At 49.1% G+C, this 22,481-nt stretch overlaps 1 protein-coding gene across 1 annotated transcript in view; it reads left to right on the top strand.

Moving 5' to 3' along the window:
• AGPAT4 (1-acylglycerol-3-phosphate O-acyltransferase 4) overlaps positions 1 to 22,481 on the top strand; it is a 65,471-nt gene that overhangs the window by 22,846 nt on the left and 20,144 nt on the right. The window contains exon 2 of the mRNA XM_069488368.1: positions 19,336 to 19,505. Within this exon, the coding sequence (XP_069344469.1) occupies positions 19,336 to 19,505 (170 nt within the window). The remainder of the gene's footprint in view (positions 1 to 19,335; positions 19,506 to 22,481) is intronic.

Here is a 22,481-nt window from a genome sequence, read left to right as displayed (position 1 = left end):
AGCTCTTATCTCCTTGTTACTTCTTTTAAGCAGCAAAAGTCATCATAGCAATTTTATCTCCAGAGAATTTCTAGAGTCACTAATTCCTTGTCCATTCTCTGCAGAACAGAGATCAACTCTGTCTTCGAAGATCTGGTAGAGACTCAAGACCCTTAAATTCACATCTGCATTGGAAATAGTGCCAGGATGTAGTGTGGAGTGATCCGTCCAGTAACTGGGACTGTTTCAGCCCATTTTCTCTTGTTCAGATCGGTTCATTCCTATTGTTGTATCCTTGCGTTCACTGGTTCTCTCCTCTGTCCCCTCCCTTCTGTTGGGCCCATCCATTGAGTTTCTTATTTTAGTTAATTGCTTGTTTGGTTCCAAAATTTCCATTTGGTTCTTCTGCTTGTTTTTCAAGACTTTTTATTGTGTCAAGTGTGTTTGTAATTGCTTGTTGTAGCATTTTTGTGATGACCATTTAAAAATTCTTGTTAGATCATGTCAATGTCTGTGTGATCTCAGTGTTGGCATATGTCAATTGTCTTATTCAAGTGGAGATTTTTCCTGCTCTTGGTATGTTGAGTGATTTTTCCATCATATCCTGGACATTTTGGGTATTAAGTTGTGAGACTGGATCTTATTCAAACCTGTTTTAGCAGTTTTCCTCTGACTCTGCATCGCTAGGGCAAGGAGTACCACCTTGTTCCTCCAGGTGACGGGGAGGGTCCAGGTCTCCCACGCTGTGTTCACAGACACCTGGGAGGGTGAAGGGTGTCTCGTAACTGCTGGGTATAGGTAAGAGCTCAGACTCCCCATCAGGCCCCGCTGACACCACTCTGGCTGGGAGGGGGAGAAGTACTTTGTTACGGTGAGGAAGGGGGGGGTCTCATTACCACTGGAGGATGGGGAAAGTTCCAGCTCCCCACTCGGACTTCTCTGACAACAGTCAGTGGGTGGGAGTTGGGAGGGGTATTCCTCAATGCAGCCGGAAAGCCTAAGTTCCCCACTGGGCCTGTGCTGGTGGGGATTCAGGTAGGACCACGGTTTTTCCACAACATTTGGTTGGAGTCGGGCAGTTATTATCTAGAAGTTTTCTGCCTTGCTAGACTTCTCCTTTCCTGGCTCTTTAGAGAGAGAGCAAACTTTTCTTGGGGCTTTTGTCTGTGTCCTGCTGGCCTTTCCAGGTTGCTGGCATCGCCAGCACTCAGGCTGGGGTATGTGAAAAATACATGAGCACAGGGAACTACCGCCATACTGTCCCTCAGACCCCACGGTGGTCCCCAGATGTTTGCTGTCTTCTCGCTACCTTTCAGAGCCTTCTTATGTTCATCTTGTATGTAATGTCCAAGGTTTTTAGCTGTACTTAGTGGAAGAAGTGTGTCTACTCCATCTTATCGCAGAACCAGAAGTCTAGAAGAACTATTTCAATGTTCTATGTTAGAAGAAACAACTCTGAAAAGAAGACCAAAAAAGGTTTTATGTTAGCATGTTTGTTATTATTGTAATTTCAACTTTTGCAGTAGCTGTTTTCCTCTGTTGCATTTCCCAAAATCAATTTACCCTTCAACCTGATGTTTTGATTTTTTGTGATCATCCAGTAGGAAATTTCACGCTGCCTTCCTCCCCTATCCCCCCGTCCCCCCCACCTCCCCACCCCCCGAAAGTGCTATTGCCTCTCGCTTTAACAATAGGTATTTATCTGGCTGATTTTCCATGGTAGTTGGAGACATCTGAGCAGAAATAAACACATTGTAAATTGCCGATGGGATGGGCTCTTGATGTGCCTCTGCTGTCTCTGGCTGGGGGGAGCTGCTCTTTCAGGCTTTTGACCTTAAAGTGTCCCTCTTGGTCATTCTTGATATGGCCTGAGTTAGTGCCCAGCATCCACGCAGGAAGAGGATGCTCTGACCTCAGCGTCGGGGAGTGCAGGGACAGGATCCTATGGCTGCCGGTGCCCCCCTTTGGGTTGGTTCTCAGCGCAGGGCTTCACTGCCTGAGTTCCTCTGACCCAGCCTGCAGAGTGGCTGGCACAGGGCCCTGTGGTCGGTGGGACACCCCTGCCCACCGTCTGGTGGGGCAGGCAGGAGAAAGGCGTTGCAGGATCACCGGACGCCTGTCAGCGCAGGGGAGCTGGGGCCGGCTTCATTCCTGGTCTCTCCCGTGCTTTCTGATCAACAGTGCCCTGTAGTTGCTCATACCAGGTTTATTTTTAAATTTGTTAACTTTCTAATTTGGGGGTGATTCTGCCTCTTTTTTTTTTTAAACCACAACTGAAATTATTCTTATAGCCGACTCGGTCATAATTACAAAGTAGTATGACAGAGAAACCAGGAATAAAGAATCATTCAAAGCGTTGCTTCACTGAAAATATGAGTTTAATTCTGACGGAAAAAGGTTCCTGCCTCTTCTACCAACCACGTCGGAGTATGTACCTACTACGCTCAGCACTGTAGCGCTAACGCTCTTTGAATTTGAGGGAACATTTTTTTTTTTTTTTTACAGCTGCTGATGACAAACAACTGTAAATCAGTTTTGATTGACATTTTGTTTGCCTTTTAAGATTTAATTAGCATTTGTAAAATTTGGGAGGGTTAAATTTAATCATGAGATAATGAGATAATAAGAATTGAGTGCAGTTTCTAGATAATTGTCTTCAGCTGAAGGATAAATATAGCTGAAAGGGAGACTTGTGGGGGATTAAGTAGTAACTGAAGACTGGAGCTGGTTATAAAATTGGTTATATGAATATTACATTGGAGGCATTCATTGCTACTAAGTCCAATGAAATATAATAATAAGTTTAGGCACTGGACCAATTAAAGGACATTTTGAGAATGCAGTGATTGAAACTTTGTGTGAACCAACTTAGAGACCACTGCCTCAAATTTCAGACATTTTTAATATATGTCCTCTATTTATATAGAAAGATAGACAAAATGTTTAACAAACTCACAATTAATCCTCTTTGTATACATTATTAATGGGAAGATTGAATGCATTCAACTTCTCTGAGCCACACTGAGAAAAATTTACATTTTTAAAATATATATATTCCTACGTATTTAGAGTTGAGAAGGTAGACTCTTGAGTTGACTCAAGAGTCTAAAATTGTTTTTAAACATTTAACAACCTGGAATCAACAGTGCACATGAGCATCTTTGGCTCTGAGGTGACAACCATTTTTATGATCATTATTACCATTTTTTTTTTTTTACATGAATGGTATTCAAGTCTTTGTGTAGCAGCAGGAAGAGTCCCTGATTAAATGTTTTCATTGTGAATTTAGAAGGTCAAAAGAAGGGCAGGGTGAAAATTAAACAAGCAAAAAGCTCTATAAGGGGTGGAGAGATGGTGTGTACACCAACCTGGATAGGTAGACAGCAGCAACTCTACCACAGGACTTCAAAACCAGTGGGTCTTATGAATTCTATTATAGACAAAGAACTCTCCCAGCAAAATTCCATGTACTCTTATTCTTATTTATTGAACAAACACTTGTTGGGCATATATTACATGCCAAGCACCATGCTGGGTGCTAGCTTTATGACAATGAGTAAGACACAGCCCTGTGCCCTAGAATACTTACATACAGTCTAACAGTCCAATGGAGGGGAGAGAGACCACAGCAGACAGTTATAATGCAGTGTGTGTTCCAGTCACTAAATGCTGTGTAACAAGCCCAAAACTTAGTGGCTTAAGACAACCATTCCCTTGTACCTATGGCTTCTGTGGGTCAGGAATCTGACCAGGGCCTGGGGGAATGCCTAGACTCTGCTTCAGGACCCCTGGTTCTCAGCGGGGAGACTCCAGAGCTGGGGGCAGGAACGGGAGGGCGGGAGGTGTCTTTACTCACAGGTCTGGCAGTTGATGTCAGCTGTTGGCTGGGACCTCAACTGGGGCTGTCAACTGGAGCAACCTAGCTATGTAGCCGGGGCTTCCTCATGGCATGACAGCCCCAGGTAGCAGGATTTCCTAGCTAGTAGTCCAGGGCTCCAAAGGTGAACGGTCCCCACCCACGGGGCAGAAAGTGCACTGGCTTTTATGACCTTGCCTGGAAAGGCACGAATTTTTTCTGCCACATCATCCTGGTTACAAGCAAGTTAGTAGCCCTCTTAGATCAACAGCAGGGGAATTCGATTCTGCCCTTTGATGGGGGAGTGGCTGTGTTCTAGGAGAAGAATATGCAATGTTGTTGCAGCCATCTTTGGAAAATACACTCAGTTGAGGATGGTAATTTTTAAATGTCTTTGACAATCTTCCTTGCAAAAATTGAAACCTAATTTCCCTAATTCTTAAGTGCAGGCTGGACTTAGTGACTCGCTTCTATTAAATGAAGTGGCATAAATGATGTTTTGTGACTCCCAGGTGAAGCCATAAAAAGTACAGCTTCTACCTGGTTCTCGCTCGCTCTCTCTCTCTCCCTTTTTCTTTCACTCTTTCTGTGTCTCCTCTCTCGTTCTCTCTGTCCCCTCTCATTCTGGAGGAAGCCAACCACCATGACATTCCAGCATGATGTCACTCAGACAGTGCTCAGGCCCATGAGAAGAGGAATTGGGACCCACAGCCAGTAGCTGGCACCAACTTCCAGCCTCAGTTGAGCCCCGGCTGACATCCTGCCCACACCCTCCCACGGGGCCCCAAACCAGAACTGCTCAGCCAAGTCAGTCCTGAATTCCTGACCTCCAGAAACTGTCAGAGATGACAGATGTTTATTGTTATTTTAAGCCATGAAGTTCTGGGGTGCTTGTTACAGAGCAACAGACAACCAGCGCACACGGCATGACGCATAAGCTTGGAGAAGTGTGTGCTGGGTGTGTGAAAGCCACTTTGTCTGGGCTTCCTGGGTCAGGTGGGCTTCCTGGAGGAGGAAACACATGTGATGAGTCTTAAATGGCTTGGACAGGGAATGGCAGGCTAAGGTATGTGAACTTAGATAATGCCCAGTAAGAATATTGGAATTATGGGTGAATAATGGCCAAGGTGTAGTTAATTGTCTGTGAAATGGGGCCTTCCGCTTGGACTGGGCAGAGAATGAGTAGAGTTAATGTGCTTCAGAGCAGAGACCAGGACCCCGCCCTCACTGGGGCAGGGAAATTCACCTGGCCCTCCCTCCCTGGCAGCCTGGGCATCACCGTGGAGTTGTTAGAAATGCAGACGCTCAGGCCCCTCCCCCTTGACCTGCGGCTCCCACAGCCCCTCTGCAGAGGACAGAGGCTCTGTGTCCCTGGAGAGTCCTGCGCCTCACGGGCACAGCTCGCGGTGGGGAAATTTAGGTGACAGCCTTGAACCACAAGTGACTAAGAAAAGAAACAGAAAACCATCTTTCCTGGTTTCTACAAATGACTTTCTTACTTCTGTGTTCTATTTTTTACCTGAAGTGCTCTTTGAATAAAAATAAGACTTAAAAAAAAAAGTAAGCGGGTTCCTGTAATTTCCTTTTCTTCTGGTACTTTACCATCTCCCCTGAGACTGTGGTGCTCATCAATCCGGTCCCGGGGAAAATTGTCATCTTTCATTAATGACTTCTTAACCTTCTCCTTAGCTGATTAGGTACTCAATTCAGTCTCCTCTGAAAAAGCCTCCAGTCCCCACTCCCTTGCCCGCTCATTCTCTCCAGGAAGGACCTGAGGATCAATATTGCGGAGGAGCCTGAGTTGATCAATGGGGTGTGGTTTCCTTTGCAACCCGCTGTTCCACCCCCTGGCTGAGCTGTTGTCTGGGGGCCGGGCGAGCAGGGGGCTGCAGCTCTTCCTGCGGCTGCCCACGGAAGGCTGTTCAGCCTTGCGCTCACCAGGCCCCCGGGCTGAGACATGTGTTCGGTTCTGGCCCTAACGCAACCTGGGACTGGGACCTGCTATTCTGAAACCAGGCAGTGGAGGATCTCTGTGTTCACGAGTTTTCACGAGTTTGGACAGCTCAGAAATTGTGGCCGAACAGAGTGACCATGTCAGAGACTCCAGCCACCTGTGACGGCAGTGTACCCAAACCCTCTGGGAACCCATGGATCCCCATGTGAATTCAAACATGTTGCTTGTTTGTCCGTGGTTCTTCACAAAGGGCAAAGGAGGGGCCTCTGGTGCACCTAGTCAGCATAATGAATGCGCGTGTTGGAGAGGAAAAGAACAGATAATTCTCTCCAAAATCGTAAGATGAGTTCATGCTGCACTCTGGCTCTGCTCAAACACATGCACTTTTTTCCTCCTTGCCCGGCCCAGCTCTGGTCAGACGCTGCACGGACATGGAAGGAAAGGAAGGAAGTGCAGGTCTCCCCACAGATAATTGGGATTTTACCATAGTCATTTAGAGATAAAATGGCATATTATTTAAGATAAACTTTCTGAATGCAGACAGCGCACTCTGTTATTTACTGGCCTATAAATTCCTCCTATGCTGGGCACATAGAGTGTACTGTGAATATCAGCGACACTGAGCGCATGCCACGTGCGTGGTAAGTAGGTAAATGTGCACTCTCGTGAGCGCTGTTCCGTGTGATTTTCTCATAGAAGTGACGCACAGTCTTACGTCTCCCCAGCTGGGGCCCAGCTGAAGGATGAGTACGGAGTTTCTCAAGCCTTCCCTTCTCTGCACTCGCTTCATCCTTCCCCTTTCTGCGAGGAGTCAACCCAGGGCAAGGCCAGGTCCCTGGAAGCCCTCTTCAGTGCCTTTTCCTCCCCCTCTGTCCCTTCTGTCCCCTCCCCCATGTCACACTGGCAGTGTTCAAAGGGAGAGTGAGTGTCTCTGGGAGCCTTTCGGGGTCAAGCTGGGGTTCTCCGGCCGAGAGACCCAGTCTTTATGCGAGAACTGATGTCACATTGAGGGTCGTAACCCCAGATGATTTCTGCAGTGACAGTCACAACAAATGTGGCTTCATTCCTTTACTCTTGGCCTGCCACTGTCACCCACAGGGGGATGGTGGGGGTGGCAGCATCAGTCTAGTCTCCCAAGAAGCAATGTGTGTGTGTGTGTGTGTATGTGTGTACATATATGTGTATATATGAGACCACATCTACAAAATGCTTTCATAGCAGCCCTGAGGTGCATGAGTGATTAGCTAACTGGGTTCTGTACCTGGGACATGTGGAGACGTGAAACCAATCGTCACACCAGCCATGGCTGGGACCAAGCCAAGGGTCCCTCCCACCTGTGGTTTGAGCCCTGGACGAGGCCTTGTCAGCCTGTGCTTTGAACACTGAAAGAATCATAGGAGGGGTGGACATGACAAGGAAATGGTAAACGAAGCCTCCTGAAGTTGCTTACTGCTCTAGAGAAAGGGTTTTTATGTGTTTCTGCAAGTCTCATGCACAGCGTTGTAATGTGTTTGTGCAGAAAACACTAAGAGGGTAATTAATTTTTTTGTAATTTCTCTATAATTGCCAAACTAGAATCCTTTCAAAACTTGCATTATTAGGCATGTCTAGTATATTAATATCCAGATGTTCTTTAGAGTGAATATAGGCAATCTGTCCCGAAGCTTACTGTGCCCTAGGTTTCAAAGACAAATCCTAGGACTGCAGAAGAGGAACACATACTAGCGGTAATTCTGGTATATGTTGGTTTGAGGATTTTCTGGAGTTTAAAACATAGAATCTTGGATGATATAAACGAGGCATTTCCCTTAAGCTATGTAATCTTGTATTCATTTGAATAAACACATCAGTTCTAGGTCAGCTTCCCTGCCAGTGTTCACATGCTCTGTCAATGTAAAGGAAAAAAAACCCAGAATGCATGAATGTCCCAGGCACTCTCCCGAGTTCTCTGTGTGTGAGCTTATTGAAACCCACGACAACCATTACAGATGAGGAAACTGAGGCACGGTGAGGTTAAATAACTCGCTTGTCCAAGGGCTCAGAGCTAGTAGGTTGGGTGGTGGGGCCACACTGCAAACCCGGACTGTGGAGTCACACACCTGAATTGGACATAGAATCCAGTCCTGCTGTATCTTCCTCACTCTCGGTGGCCACGAAGCTCTACTGACATTTGGGGCTGGGTCATTCTTCGTTGTGGGAGGCTGTTCTGTGCACTGTAGGATGTTTAGCAGCACCCCTGGCCTCTACCCCTCATGCCAGCAGCAACCACTTCCCCAAGTTGTGACCATGAACGATGTCTCCAGACATTGCCAGGCGTCCCCGAGGGCTGAGGGGAGTTCGCACAAAATCACTCTCAGCTGAGAACCTCTTTCCAAAGAATGACAGTTATTTGAAGATTATACTTAGGTACAAGCAAGCAGTATAATTTAGAGGGTTTTATTATATTTAGGAAAGACTATAAATATCTTTTACTTATCCACTTTTAATATTGAGAATAAGAAACACAAAACTCTTCAGTAAGCATATCGGTAAGTGCAATAAAAATGCGTTTCCGTTCGTTATTATGGAAGAGTTGTGGGAAATATTTAACAATATGAAACAAAAGAAGAGTGGAAAGAACAAAGTATAGGAAATGGAGGAGGAGTTGGGGGAAACAGAAATAGAAAGTGCCTACCGCTGAAAAGAGAAAGTATTAAAATAGAACCAACAAGTTGCTAGCCTGCAGAGTTTGGATAAACCCTGTGCATAGGTCGTCATTTCTGCTGACAGTGAGGCCAAGACCACATTTCAATCAATCAGCGGTGAATATTTATTGATGGTGACATTTCCTCTAGAGCGCAGGTGAGTAATTTCGTTCCCAGACGTGCCCTCTGTGGGTGACCTCCCTGAGAGGGGGAGCGGCTGGGCCAGGCGTCTCCTTCCCAGACTGTCCTTCCCCCGCCTTCCCACCTGTCCCTGTCCTTCCAGGAGTTGCTGCAGGATGACAGCTCCACGGTAGGAGCAGCGGGGAGCGTAGCAATGTCCAAGGAGGACGCAGAGTGGTTTGAGACAGGAAAGCAAGAGCACCTGGAGTCCAGCTGTGTGTCCCAGCAGGCTGGCTCTGCGGGAGGAGGGGAAGCCGGGTGCTGAGAGGCGCAGGTGTTGCAAGCCTGGGGGTTAGGAGAGGGCGCCATTACTGGAAGATTCTCCAGAGGAGGAACCTACTAGGTTTAGATCTTGAACATACTTACGAAGATCACATGGAATAAAATTCAAGAAACAAACATAAGCAGGTGTACTTACTTCACAAGAATCCTTTAGAGCAGCATTTCCCAAACTGTTCTGTGGTGCAGTAGTTCTTTAACACCCCAGTGTGTGCATTTAGGAGTGAATGCCCCGTCCCTCTCTGGAGGTGCTCACTGTCCACCAGCACGCTAAATGTTCTGAGACCAGTTCAGTAGGGACAACACTGGTTTATTTCATTTTTTTCCAAGTGACCAATCTCCTAAAATACTCGCTGGCACCACCTGATTACAGTGTTGCCGGGTTGGGGTTCCGTGGGAAAGAGTCTGGCAAAGTGGATTTGTGTCGCTTTTCTGCGAAGTGCTCTCCACTGGGCTCTTCTGCGCTGTCCTTTCCGTTAGGCGAGAAGTTCTAAGAGAACAGACTTTGCCTCTTGCTTGCAGCTGAGCTCGCCGTGCCTGGGACAGCGCCGGGCACCCGGTGAGTGCGCCTTGAGTGTCTGCTCGGTGAGGCAGACCCATCTGACAACTCTCCCGGCCGTCCAGCTGGCTACTTACTCTTCCGGTTTTTCCTCTCTTTGCTTCTAGGATTTAACACAAGACATTGAACTGTGACCCTTAACTCTTCACCCTCACACCATTGCTTCAGACCTTTCTGGACCCTAGGTTGCCCCTGTCCCCAGTCCAACCCCTCACTGACTCATTCACCCCCAACCCAGGCGCGATGTGTTATTTGACGTGACTTCTCCGTGGCCCTGGGGGCCTCCCTCCTTCCTTTCCAAACTCTCTCTTCCCTGGCTTCCAGAACGCCTTCTCTCTTGACTCCTCTCCAGCCTCCCAGACTCTCCAGTTCCTGACCTTTTCTTCACATTGCTTTAAACGTTGGTAAAGGGTCAGCACTTGGCGTCCGTCCAAAGCCTAAATCATTCAGTCCCAACGGCTGCATTCCTTTTCTCCTAGACATACGGCGCTCTGAGGTGAGGAACCAGATTGTTTAAGAACGAGGTTAGGATTATCCTTCTGTCTGGGGATTATGGTACCCGTAAAGCTCATTGAGTTAAGCCAGTCCTGTAATCCTGATGGGTAAGGGCTCTTGACTACCGAGGCGTGCGGCGGTGTAGGGACCCCCAAGCCTTGTGAGAGCGAGCTGCCCGACGGGGACAGCCCGGACACAAATGCTCTGGGAGACAGTAGGATCGGAGAGGACCTAGGGAATGTTCACATTCAAGACGTGCTTTGATGCCCAGCGCTAGAGAGTTGGCCCGCCGGCCGCCACCCCTGCCAAAGCCAGGAGCACCGGCGTCAGTGCCTGTGTCAACGGGCCCTGAGCAAGTGGGGAGCCCTCCTGAGTGCCCCCAGTTTCTGTGCACGTGACAGAGAATGGCTTCCCGAGAGTTCTTTCCTGCTCAGGCCGGCTGAAGGTGACTGAGGCAGGATGCAGCCTGAGGCAAGGTTCTCTTCTCCCTGCGTGTCTTTGACCACTCGAAGAAGTGTTTTAAGTATGCTCTCACTGTGGGCGCCGTGAATGTGCTGAGTGAACTGTTACGTTAAGCGCACTCTAGGAAGCACTTTGGGCTTTCAGAGAGGACTGGCTACTGCACTAGCTGCTAACTCTGACGGTCGTGAAATTGCTGCATTTCTAGATGGCATTAAAGCTTGGAACGACCGTGTCTTCATTGCAGACCACGCCACGTGAGGAGTGCTTGCTTGAAAGGGTCCAGTTTGTATCCCTGTCCATTTATCCCGCAAGGCTTGTCTTCCCTGAGTAATTGCTTTTCCCCCCCTTTATTTGGGAAGATTGCCACAGGGAAGGGAAAGCTAGAATCTCACCCTGAACATAGTAGCCAGTTTCTCACCTTGAATTACCCTTCAATCTGGCTTTGGGTTAATTGGGAAATTTGCTTCAAACTCTAAATAATATTTCTGATGTGGTTAAATTAAATTGCATTATATTATTTTGGAGAAAAGAAGAATACATTCAATTTTGTATTTAATGTTTCTGTCCCCAAGAGAGTCCCAACAAATAGTACACAGTTGTTTTTCTGAATAAATTGAAAATTAAGCAAAGGCATGGAAGACGGTGGCCAAAATAAGTTCCTTTACTGCTGATAGAGCCTCTACTTGAGATTACAGCTTTGTGTGCAGTGGGCCTCCTAACCAAGCCCCAGATGGGCAGCTTTGCCCACCAGCCCCAGGCAGCCATCCAGGGTCAGGGAGGGTAGTTCTGGGGCCGGTCGGGTTCACACCTGGAGAAGTGCAGAACCAAGCCCAGAAGGCACGTGAAACCTTCCCGAGTGCACCAGTCATGCCTATCACTCCTCCTCTCCTGGGGCGAGGGAGAGAGGGGTGCAGGGAGGGCAGGGATTCTCCCAGGAAAGATCCCTCCCGGGGGAGCTAGAAGTATGGAGAGGTGTTCCTGTCTAAGAGATAAGTGTGTCTGATTATCCATGGAAACTATCTTATTCATTAATTTGTTAAATGTTTATAGAGCATCTGCTATGTAGCAGGCACCAAGTCCGGTATCATAAAGATGAACAAATTAAGTTTCCTCCCTCAAGTAGCAGTCTGTGGAGGAACCAGACACACACAGGCTCTCTACCAAGGACAGTGACCAAGTCTGGCCATGAGGCTGGGAAAGGGGACAGGAGTGGCTCAGAAGGGGTCATGAGAACGTTGCCTAGAAGCTTCCACTTCGTCTTTTAGATCAGTGCTGTTCATTAGAGCTATGATGAGAACCGTATGTATAGGTTTAAATTTTCTGGTAGCCACATTAAAAAATATAAAGAGATAAGTAAAATTAATTTTAGTAATATATCTTAACACAATCCATTCAAAATATTATTTCAAAGTTATCCATTATTTAAAAAATGAGATATTTGTATTCTATCTTTTGTTCTAAGTCTGCAAAACCCAGTTGTATTTTACATGTACAGTGTGTTTCAATTTGGACTAGCCACGTTCCAAATGCTTCATGGCCACGTGTGGCCAGCAGCGCCCACGGTGGCCAGCACAGTTGTCGACAATGATTACTATCCCTCTTTTACATATGGAGAATTAAGGCTTATAAAAATTAACTACCTTAAAGCGTAATTGACTTTCATTTTCAACAGTATGGCAGCTTAGGTTATTTTGCCCAACCCTTCTTCTGTAAGCACCTAAAAATACTGGATAAAATATTTTTAACACTTCCCCCAGCATTAAAGTCTGGGCACATTTGCTACAATTGATGAACCAGTGTTGATACAGCATTACTCACTAGCAGTTTACATTAGGGTTCACTCTTTGCATTGTACATTCTACAGGCTGTGACAAATGCATAATGTCATGTACCCACTGAGTTCCACTGCCCTAAAAATCCCCACACTCCCCTGTTCATCCCTCCCTCCCCCAGCCTCTGGCGCTTTCCCAAAACATGGTCACATTTGAGACCCAACTTGTCTAAATGACATCAGCTTGATAAGGTCACCCAGTTTTGTTTTACTTCCTGTATTTTCATGGAATCTAAGATGTCATTGATTGTAAGTTGCGTCTTTATCATGTACCTCTAGGAAAAGAAAACAAATCCTCCAGTTAAACTTAGAGATGCCATCGATGGTAAGATGCGTCCTAATTTCAGCATGTTTAAAAGCGATCAAATGAGCATCTCAGAACTGATAGAATAGAGCGCCCAAGGCCTGCACAACACACAATGCTTTAGTGAAAATGAAAACAATCACAACTGTACTTACGGTTGGCATTTGGCCCTTTTTTGGGTGGAGGTGAGAAGGGTGTGGAGTGCGGTGGCTGGGGATGGTGAGGGGGGCGGGGGTCAACAGGGCGTGGGAGGGAGAGGCTGACCGGGCAGCTGGGGGACTCGGAGGGCTGGACCCCTCCCACCGTGCTGAGCCTTTGACCTCACCTCAAGGGCACCCAGTACTAGTGCAGCTGCCACCAGCCACCTTGGGCTCAGCACACTGTCATTAGGCGTCACCACAGGATCTAGAGGGGGAGGACCTAGGACAGTCCACAGATGGAAACGCCTTCTAGTTCTTGGCCTTGGTCTTCCCAAGGCGCCCAGCTGTCGGGGCTAAGCAACACAGTCGTGTGGCCACTCACCGGCTTCATAACTTTATTAGATAAAGCTCAAATAAGCCTTGGTGAAATGACTTCTCGGAGACCTTTGAAAGTTTGGAATATAATTGATTTATTATGTAAAAACTGTTAAGATTCTAAGAAACATGTGTTCTGCATGTGCACGAGTGCGGCAGAGGGGAAGGGCTGTGCCCCCAGCGTAGTGATTCCGCTCCCCAGAATCTGGGTGACCTTGGGAAAGCCACCTGTCTTCCATTTGTCACTTGTAAGATGGGGCATGATGCCCATCGCACCAGGAGGCTCTCAGGGCTACAAGAAATGAGGTGCATGGAAGCCCATTCGGCCGTCGCCGGCTGTCGGACCCTGGGGAGCGATTGTCAGTTCACCCCCAGGCCGCCTTCCTGGCGCCACACCAGTGCTTGTGCCCATGGCTGCCGCCGGGTGGATAAGAACTCAAATCACCAGAGTTAACAAATAAAAATTCGGACACCCAGTGAAATTTAAATGTCAGATAAATAACAAATAATTCTTTAGTACATATCCCGAATATTCCCTGGGTCATAGTTCAGTAGGTCTTCCATTTGGTGTTGCATGGGATGCACTCGTGCTCACAGATAATTTGTCGTTTATCTGAAGTTCAAATGTGACTGCACACAGTGTAACTGTGTTCTGTCCAGTGACCGAGGCAGGGACAGAGCAGTGCCTTGTCCAAAACACTAGTAGGAAGTTTCACATGGAACAACGGACTTGGGGACGGGACCTCAGAATGACCGGTGACTTCATACAGAGCAGGCCTGAGGGAAAGTATCCAACTCACACCTTCTCCTCGATAATTACGAGTCACTCTTCTGAACAAGTTGGTCCTGTGTTAGAAAAGACCCCAAATTCAATATCCTTGGGGCCTCCCAGGCTGAGCTAAGGAAGTGATGTCTCATGTGAAGAAAATGTTTTTTAGAAAACAATTCCAGGAGAGTTTCTCCTTTACACTTCTGTCCTCAAAAATTATTTTGGCAGTTGTGTATATTTTAGCTGCTTAATTTTTTATCCTTTTCAAAATTATAATATATGGCATTTCATTATATATTTATGCATATTAAAACCACATTTTAATATGTGCATATTTCTCAGTGAGTAATGAATTTGAATTATGAAAATAAGCCTGATTGTATTTCAGTGAGGGGAAGGTGAGAGGAGACATTTAATAGATGGAAATTTAGAGCAGGTATTTATCTTATGTAGATTTTCAAGTTTCCTAAACATATTAGTGATTTCTTAACGTTGCTTTTAAAATAAAAAGAATTTCAAATAGGCTTCAGGCCTGTGCTGTCCTCCACTGCCTTGTGCCGTGGTTTGGGTCTTGGTGACTTTTCTGTCAGCTACACACCTCGTGCCGTGCACAGACGCCGTGCGTGCTGTGGGTGCGACGACAGAATGAACAGGACTAAGACCCTCCCCTTAAGGACTGCACACTGTGCTGGAGGAGAACAGAACAAAAGGAAACATGCCTCAAACTAGAATGTGAGCAGGAGAGCGGGCGGGCGTGAGAGGTGGAGGCCGGGGGGAAGTGACGGAGCAGCGCCATTGTCCTTTGCGTGCTCTCGTTGGCCTTCTGTGTTGCTCACGAGGCTTCTGTGAGTGACGGGATAGTATTCCCTGTTTACAGATAAACTGAACGTGGGGAAGTGAAGTAACGTGCCAGTCCCGTAATGGAAAGTAAATTCAGGTCCGACTTCAAAGTACAAGGCTGTGTCCCTCAGGGGGATTTCAGAGAGTTGAAGAGAGAAATTGCTTGTGCTGAGGTGAGGGGTGGGGAGCGTGAGCTTCTTTGAGCTGAAATTGGACGACAGGAAGAGCCGGACATCCTGTAGAAAGGAAGGACCTTTCAGGCCAAGAGAACAGCTTGAGCAAGAGGCCAAAGCTTGGGGTAGGTACAGAGGATTCTAGGTAGTTCCAGGAAAGCACGTGCTTCCACTTGACTCTAGCTCAGCATACGTGGTGGAAAGACCTGGAGGAGAGAGGGGGCGGCCAAGGAGCCAGGGCTGGCTGAGGGACCTGCGCGTCATCTGGTTGGTGGCATGGACCCAATGAAGGTGTTCAACAGCGTTAAGGTGGCACAGGATGGGGTGCAGGGTGAGGACCTTGGAGCGAGACACCAGACAGAAGCCATCAAGGGACGATGAGGTGACACTGCAAATGGAAGCGTGGCTGGTGGCAGGGACACAGAAGCGGGCAGTGGACAGCTGGGGGCTGTGGGCCTGGGGCAGATGACTGTGAATGACTCTTGGAAACCCACTGCATGGCTGTTGGTAGTGGACCTCCAGGAGACAGCGGGGGCTGGCGCAGGCTGGCAGGGTCTCCCACAGGCTGGCTGGACCTGGGGCGAGTGACCACATTCCAGAGTCTGAGCCCCAGTTTTGTAGGCTAAGAAATTTGATATGTTCTCATTGTAATCGGACTCCAACTAACTCACACAAAGCATGAGTGCCTTCACATTAGACGTCAGGAGAGTGCCCCGAAGTCACTCTGCAGAGAAGTAGGGGGCCAGGACTCCCACTTCTGGGGCCTGACTCCCCCGTGGCCAAGACGAGGCCACGGAACTCTCCCTGGCCACCATGGGAACAATGGAAGATTTTGATAATTTCTCAGTACTCCACGCGATGAGCAAAGGCAGGACAGAAAAGTGACACTTTTACACTTTGGAACTTCAGACCTTTTCATGTCTTCACATGTAATGGCATTGAAATGTGAAGTATTTTCAAATTGCACTTTAATCTTCATCGGTTTCAGAAATTAAAGAAAAAGGAAACCTATGCATGCCCTTGGTATGCATTTTACAGGTGAATATTTTCACCTGAGTTTTGTCCGTCTCTGTCCTTGCTGCCCCGAGGGAAGAGGCAGCGATGCCGGAGGCAGGACCGGGTGTTTCAGGGGACCCCTCTCCTGCCGGCGTGTTGCTTCCAGACTTAGTCATCTGTGGAAGAGGGAATGTGTTTCCTTTAACATTTTTATTATGAAAAACTTAAATCTATATAAGAGTAGGGAGAATAGCATAAGGATTGTCCATAGTCATGGCATCTGGCTTTAAATATTTCATCAGACTGGCAGTTATTGAATTATTAATTGATCAATTGATAGAAATTTATAAATTCCAGACATTGTATGTCATGCAGTGTCATTCCAAAGTATCATGACATGTGTTTTACAAAGAATAAGGACATCTTAAAAACATAGCCACAATGTCATTACCACAACATTTGAAATTAATAGTATTTTCTTAATATCACATAATACCACCTGTATTCAGATATATCCAGTTCTGGAACTTTTTTATTCTTTTTTACATTTGGAGTGTTTAACTCCGGAATTAAATAGGGCCCATACATTGAATTTAGTTGGTACATCTCTGAAGTCTCCCTTAATTTAGAACAGACACCCCCGCCCCCTCCCCATTTCTTTTGCGGAAGAGCCCTGGGCGTGTGAGCGCTTGTTGCAGGGGTGTGTGGCCGGCGCCTCCCTCCCCTGACTCGCGGGGGACCAGAAGTAGATGTAGACGCTTCCTGCGTTCGATGTGAGTCCCGGGACCCCTCCACAGCAGGGCCGCCTCGCCTCCCAGTGGGCCGGGCAGGTGGCCTTCAGAGCGTGTGGTCTGGTGCTGATGGTGCTTTGCTAACGCTATGTTCTCGTCGCTTCGAGGCCCGTAGTAGCCAGATCTCTAGTGGTGCCAAGTGCCCAGCTGGGTGGAGACCTGGCAAGTACATCGTCCCTGAGGCCTGACTGGGAGCATGTTGGAGGAGCCAGGTCAGCGGGTTCAGGAGAGAAATGAAGGTGGCCACGGAGCCGGCAGGAAGTGAGGACAGACAGGGCGATCGGAGGATGACGGATGAGGGAGGGGCGGCCAAGCAGGCGCTGAGGGGCCAGGGCTGCTCAGAGCCGGTGGTGTCCAAACCCAAACTCCGGGTCCCCTCCTCTGCCCCTCCCCCAGGCTTCCCAGGCCAGTGAACAGCTACTCCTGTCCCCAGCTGCTCAGGACAGAGACTGAGGACCTGCTCTGCACCCTCCTCCCTCCTCCGCCCGTCCAGCAGCAGGTCCCTCTGCGCTACCTGTCTCTGTATCTGTACCTGTACCTGTGCCCTGTCTCCCGCACCTGGGGCTCTGGCCTCCCCCCGCCCCCACCACAGTAGCCCACCCCCCATCTGACTCCGTCTCTCCCCCACCCTCCTTCTCCCCTTCAGCGGTCTCAGAGCCTGCGTGTGATAAAGTTATCACGGTATAATCTTAACAGCAATAAGCTGGCCACTCATTGATTACCCGCTATGCACACCCTGCCGGTGTCATGAAGCCGTGGTCCCACTTGACACCCTCAGCATCTCCAAAACCGTTTGCTCTGCCTGCCGCACAGACGGGGGCATGGTGAAGAGCTAGAAGTCTCACAGTGAGCGGCACCACCAGGACCGGAGCCCGGATGTGCCTGACTCCCAAGCCCACCGGCAGGATGGAGCGCCCTGCTGTTGGCCGACCATTCTCCTTTCCCTCGCACGCTGCTTTGTGATTGCTCAGCCAGCTCTGGGAGGGCAGGGAGCCGGTCTGCACGTTTGGTGTTTGTCACTTGCACGTGTTAGGGGACCACAGGGCTTGTGCCCGGCCCTGGCTGGGTACTGGAGTCTCGGCTGGGGTTAGTGAACCAGACAGCATTGTCTTGTCTCAGTGCCCGTGGGCCACAGCAGTGCTGTCACCGCAGGCTGCCACGGGGCTGCGGAGGGTGCCGGGGTCAGGGCAGGGTTGAGAACTGGCCTTGCATGGAGAGGCACTCGGTGACGTGGCACGTAGGGGATGGGAGTCGCGTGGAACCGTTCAACTTTGTCTCACCACTTCCGTGTGCAGGCGCTTTGGTGCTTGTCTTTGCTCCTCCGCCGGTAAGGGGATGGGTTGGCGCTGCCCATCCAGTGTCTTGGAAGAAATCAGTGCAGCTGTGGGAACATCTTCCTACCCAGCGATCACAAGCTGTCCCTTTGTCCCTCGGTCGGAGCTGGGCTGGAAATAGGCAGACACTTTTTATCGTCCACTTCTGTGGAGGGAAGGGGAGTGTTCTTGTTCATTTTTAATCATACCGGTAGCATTAATTTGCTGGGAACTCACCATGTGCTATACACTGAGCACCTACCATGTGTTGTACACTTTAATTCTCACAAAACCCCACGTGGCAACCCCATTCCAAAGGTCAGGACAGTGCAGCACTGTGCGGTTAACTTGCCCCGAGTCCCACAGAAGCCAGACTGGTGGCGCCTTCGAGAGGGTTCTGGTCTCTACCGCAAGCCCCAGCCTCGAGGAGAAGGGTTTCCAAGAGCAGCCACTGGAGCCTTTGAGACCCAAGGCTTGGCCAGAGTCAAGGGCAGACCCACCTGCCTTGATGTGTGTGTGGGGTGGGCGCGGGGGAGAGGGGAAGCCCTCCGCCTGTGTACCCCACTAACTGGTGATGACAAGGGGGCACGACCTTTGCAGAGGACTCACCCACAACCCACCCACCTGCCCAACGCTGTCAACTTTAAAAATTCTTTTCAGAGTGCTATGGAATCAGCAATGTTCAGGAAGTTTTGTGAACATTTCCTACCCTATAGGATTTCCCCGAGCCTTCTAGATTGGGAATTGGTCGTTATTGCCCTAAAAAAGAACTTCTATACTCTCACAGGCCCCTGCAGAGAACAGTTAGTAGTTTTCTTTAGGCCTAGTCGTGGCGACGCTAATCTCCCCTTGGCCTTCAGGTGCCGGGACTCCTGCCGCAGAAGCTCGGTTCTCCTTCACTCCCGGTGCCCTGGGCGTCGTGAGTGGGAGAGAAAGCGGGGTATTTGGTGTTCTTTGATGGGGTGTACACGTTTCGCAGTCTGTCATTTCCCAGGCTATTAAGCATTCCACGCATCATCTCACGCCGCCCTTCGGAGCTCTGCAAACACAAGGGCACGGATTCGTGATGGACTCGGCTTTCTGATTGATTTTCCCCCAAGGTACTTAATCAAGAAGCGTGCGTCATTTGCCTTCTCAAAACATCCTCTTCTCCTTCCCCGGAGGATGTTGTGGAGTCCTTCTCATTTTCTCTTTTGCTTCTAAACCCTTTCACAGACTGGGGTCTAGGCTGAAATGGTCCAGAACTTCACCCCTAGAAGTTGCTTTTCCCCCCAGCTTGGTGGGCAGAGTTCTCTCCCAGGGCAGCCCAGAGGATGATGGATGTGTGAATAAATGTCTGTTGTGGTTCCTTCCAGAGCTGGTGATGCTGCTGGAGTGGTGGTCGGGCACAGAGTGCACGCTCTACACAGACCCCCAGGCCTACGCCAAGTACGGGAAGGAGAACGCCATCGTGATTCTGAACCACAAGTTTGAAATTGACTTTCTCTGTGGCTGGAGCCTGGCCGAACGCTTCGGGGTCTTAGGGGTAAGTCAGAGATGCGTTTTCACACCTGCCTCGCACGTTTCTCTGGTCCGGCACCGTCACATGCCTTTTTGCTCTCCGGCATTGAGAATTTGCAGAAGAATCGACAGTTTCTATTTGATGAAATGTTCTTAACAAACTGCTTTTCGTTCTTGCTTGGAGTCAGGATTAACATCTTCTCATGAACAAAATAAGAGGTCCTCACTGATTACTGCCCACCAGGCATCTTAAGGACAATTAGTTCATTTAACTCTTATGGGAACATTTATGAGCAGATGACACACCACCCTCCCTTTTTAAAAAACTAAGTTACAGAGTTTAAATATTCCGCTCAGGGTCATATAGCTGTAGTTAGATTTGGATTTGAACTTGTCTAGTTTGACCTCAATTCATATTCTTAATTACCGTGCTCTGCTGCTTGTCTAGCTACCGGGCAGAAGTCACCTCTGTGTTTTGATCACTGTAGGCTTAAGAACATTGAATCCCTAAGGCAGAAAGGTGGAATTATAGAATTCAGAATTATTATGAAATTCTGGTTTTTTCCAACTGGTTTGACTACTTCTTGCATGTAGCCTGCATGCCTTTGGAACTGGGTCTCTTCAGTTGACTTTTGTCATTTTTAACACACCAAGGCGCATAGCGGTTGAGCTGTGTCATATAACCGAGTCTAATTCATCTTTGGCACTCGGTGTTCCAGCGGGAATCACAGCGCACGTTGGTCCAGCTGGGAAAGGTCCCAGCAGTTTGCACCAGAACTTGGAGATGACGTTTTGCATCTGGGAACAACGCCCTGCCTACAGGCCTGGGGGCTGCTCGTGTCACACGTGTTTTCTGTAGCCCGTGCAGACAAAATCTTGGCGTTTAGAATGTAGAAGATTGGAAACAGGGCCTCGGAGACCAGGGAGGACAGCTGGAAATAGATTTCGTGGGTCTGATTCCTCGGGGCAGGTGAGGATCGCCTCCTGCCAACAGTTTCTCCTTTCGTTTTCCCATTTATTTAGCCAATGCTAACTGTGTGTGTGTGTGTGTGTGTGTGTGTGTGTGTTCAAATATATTTTCAGCAACAGAAGCAAAAATTGTAGTATCTTCCTTTCTCTGTTTTAGAGACCTTGGGCAGAGATCTCAGTTACAGTTTTGTGGCCTTTTTCTCCCTGAGGTGTGATCACCCCTTAGCCTATCATAGTCCTAATAGCCCTGCCATGGACACCAGTGGTTCTGTTCCCGGGGGAAGGGTGTGCGGTGCCCCTGCGTCTCGGCCGTGGGGACACCTGTCTCGCTGCCTCCCCGTCTCCTGGAACACACGCGGTAGTCTGGAGGCAGCTGGTGATTTTCCAGGCTTTCCAAGTGGCTTCCGGGAGTGTTCGTGTTTACATGTGGGAACATTTATGATTTGTGGGGCTGGAGTCCCTGAGATAGAGCAAAAGCCTGTTGGACTTGGGGACACTTTTAAATCCCTGCTACCCCCCAGAGCTTTATGGCCACAAGGTCGGTCTGTGACCACGAGGTCGCTCTGTGTGCCATTTGCTGCCTTTGTGCTGTTTCTAATCCTCATGATGTTATTATCTGAGTTTTATAAATAAACTCTCAGAGCCTCAGTTTCGTTAAGTAATTTGCCCAAGGACGGTAGCTAGTAAGTCTGGTTTCAAGGCTTTCCCTCCCCCCCCCAGAAGGTGCTGGGATGACAGGCTGCAGCGGCCCCTGGGGCCAGAGACCTGCCCCAGAGACCCGGCCCTGGGCCGCCACAGAAGGAGCAGCCCCACTGCCGCAGGACCAGGCCTCATCCTGGGGGTAGGGCCGTCACTGCCCTCCTCCAGTCGGGGTGGAGCCGGCAGGAACCGACAAGCGGGGACACAGCAGAGGAGCTCAGAGAGGCACACACTGGCCCAGAGGTGGCCGTCAGGGGGAGATGGGCACGAACAGGTGGAAAAGGTGAACCCCACAAAGTGCACGGGGGAGAAGCAACACATGGAGAAGGGACCCAGGCCCAGAGACAGCGCAAGGCTTCCGTGCAGCAGTAACTGGACCTCAGTACCACTTAGGGATTTACTCCCAAAGGCTTTGAAATCGTGATCACTCGGCAGCTGTGCGCGGGGTGAGTGTGGATGAGCAGAGGTCGACAGAACCCCGTCCTGCCCGCAGCACGGAGACTCCTCGCCTCCACCCCGATCTCTTATATGAATACCAGTGTTCGTCGCTGTGAAAACCCACACAACATGCCACGGGTGCAGGAGTGGGAGCACTGCCATTGATTTTGGAGACTGTTTCTAGGAGTTTCTGAGTCTTGGGAAACTCTACCTGGGGTGAGGTAGGCAGGTCGCGAAGCTGATGCCTCTCCGCTCTCACGGGAGGTTTGGGAGCCTTGCTCGGTGGGGCCCTCGGGTTTTCTGGCTTCTTGCTAACGTGCTTCCTTGAGCCTTGAGTTCCCATCGGAACTGGAGGGAGAGCGGAGAGGGGCGAGTCACCTTCCCCTCTTCTCCTCACACCGGAGAAACAGCCAGCGCCGCTGCTGCGCTAGTTCTGATGAGGAGGCACAGCTCCACCAGAGGAGAGGATGAGGGAGTCAGGAGCCTTTGGGGGGCGCTGGCCGGCTGGGGTGCCGGGGACCAGACCCTGCCCTGCCAGGGGACGTCCTCCCCGCGTCCAGGGCACAGCCCTGCCCTCTGCTGGGGGGGCTGCCGGCAGGTGGGGCACACGGGGCGGCTGAGCTGCCTCTTTCCAGGTGCCTGTTAATTTCTGCTGCCCTTGAAGGGGGAAGAAACAGCACCTTGTTGGAATAAATATTAATATTAATTGTTCAGCAGTATCTTTTGTCTTCAATGACCTTCCAAAAAACCACTCTACCTATTCTTTTTTTTTTTTTTAAATAACACATGATGTTTAGATCCTTCTGGAGTCTGTGGAATTTGCTTTTTCAAGCAGCAAGGAAACAAAGAAAGTTCATGACTAGGCGTTTTTCATCCTCACCTATGACAGCCTAAG

This window comes from Eulemur rufifrons, chromosome 15 (assembly GCF_041146395.1).
Source record: "Eulemur rufifrons isolate Redbay chromosome 15, OSU_ERuf_1, whole genome shotgun sequence".
In the NCBI taxonomy this organism is placed as follows: Eukaryota; Metazoa; Chordata; class Mammalia; order Primates; family Lemuridae; genus Eulemur; species Eulemur rufifrons.
The sequence above is the reverse complement of the archived record's forward strand: the minus strand, read 5'-3'. Positions and strand labels throughout refer to the sequence as shown.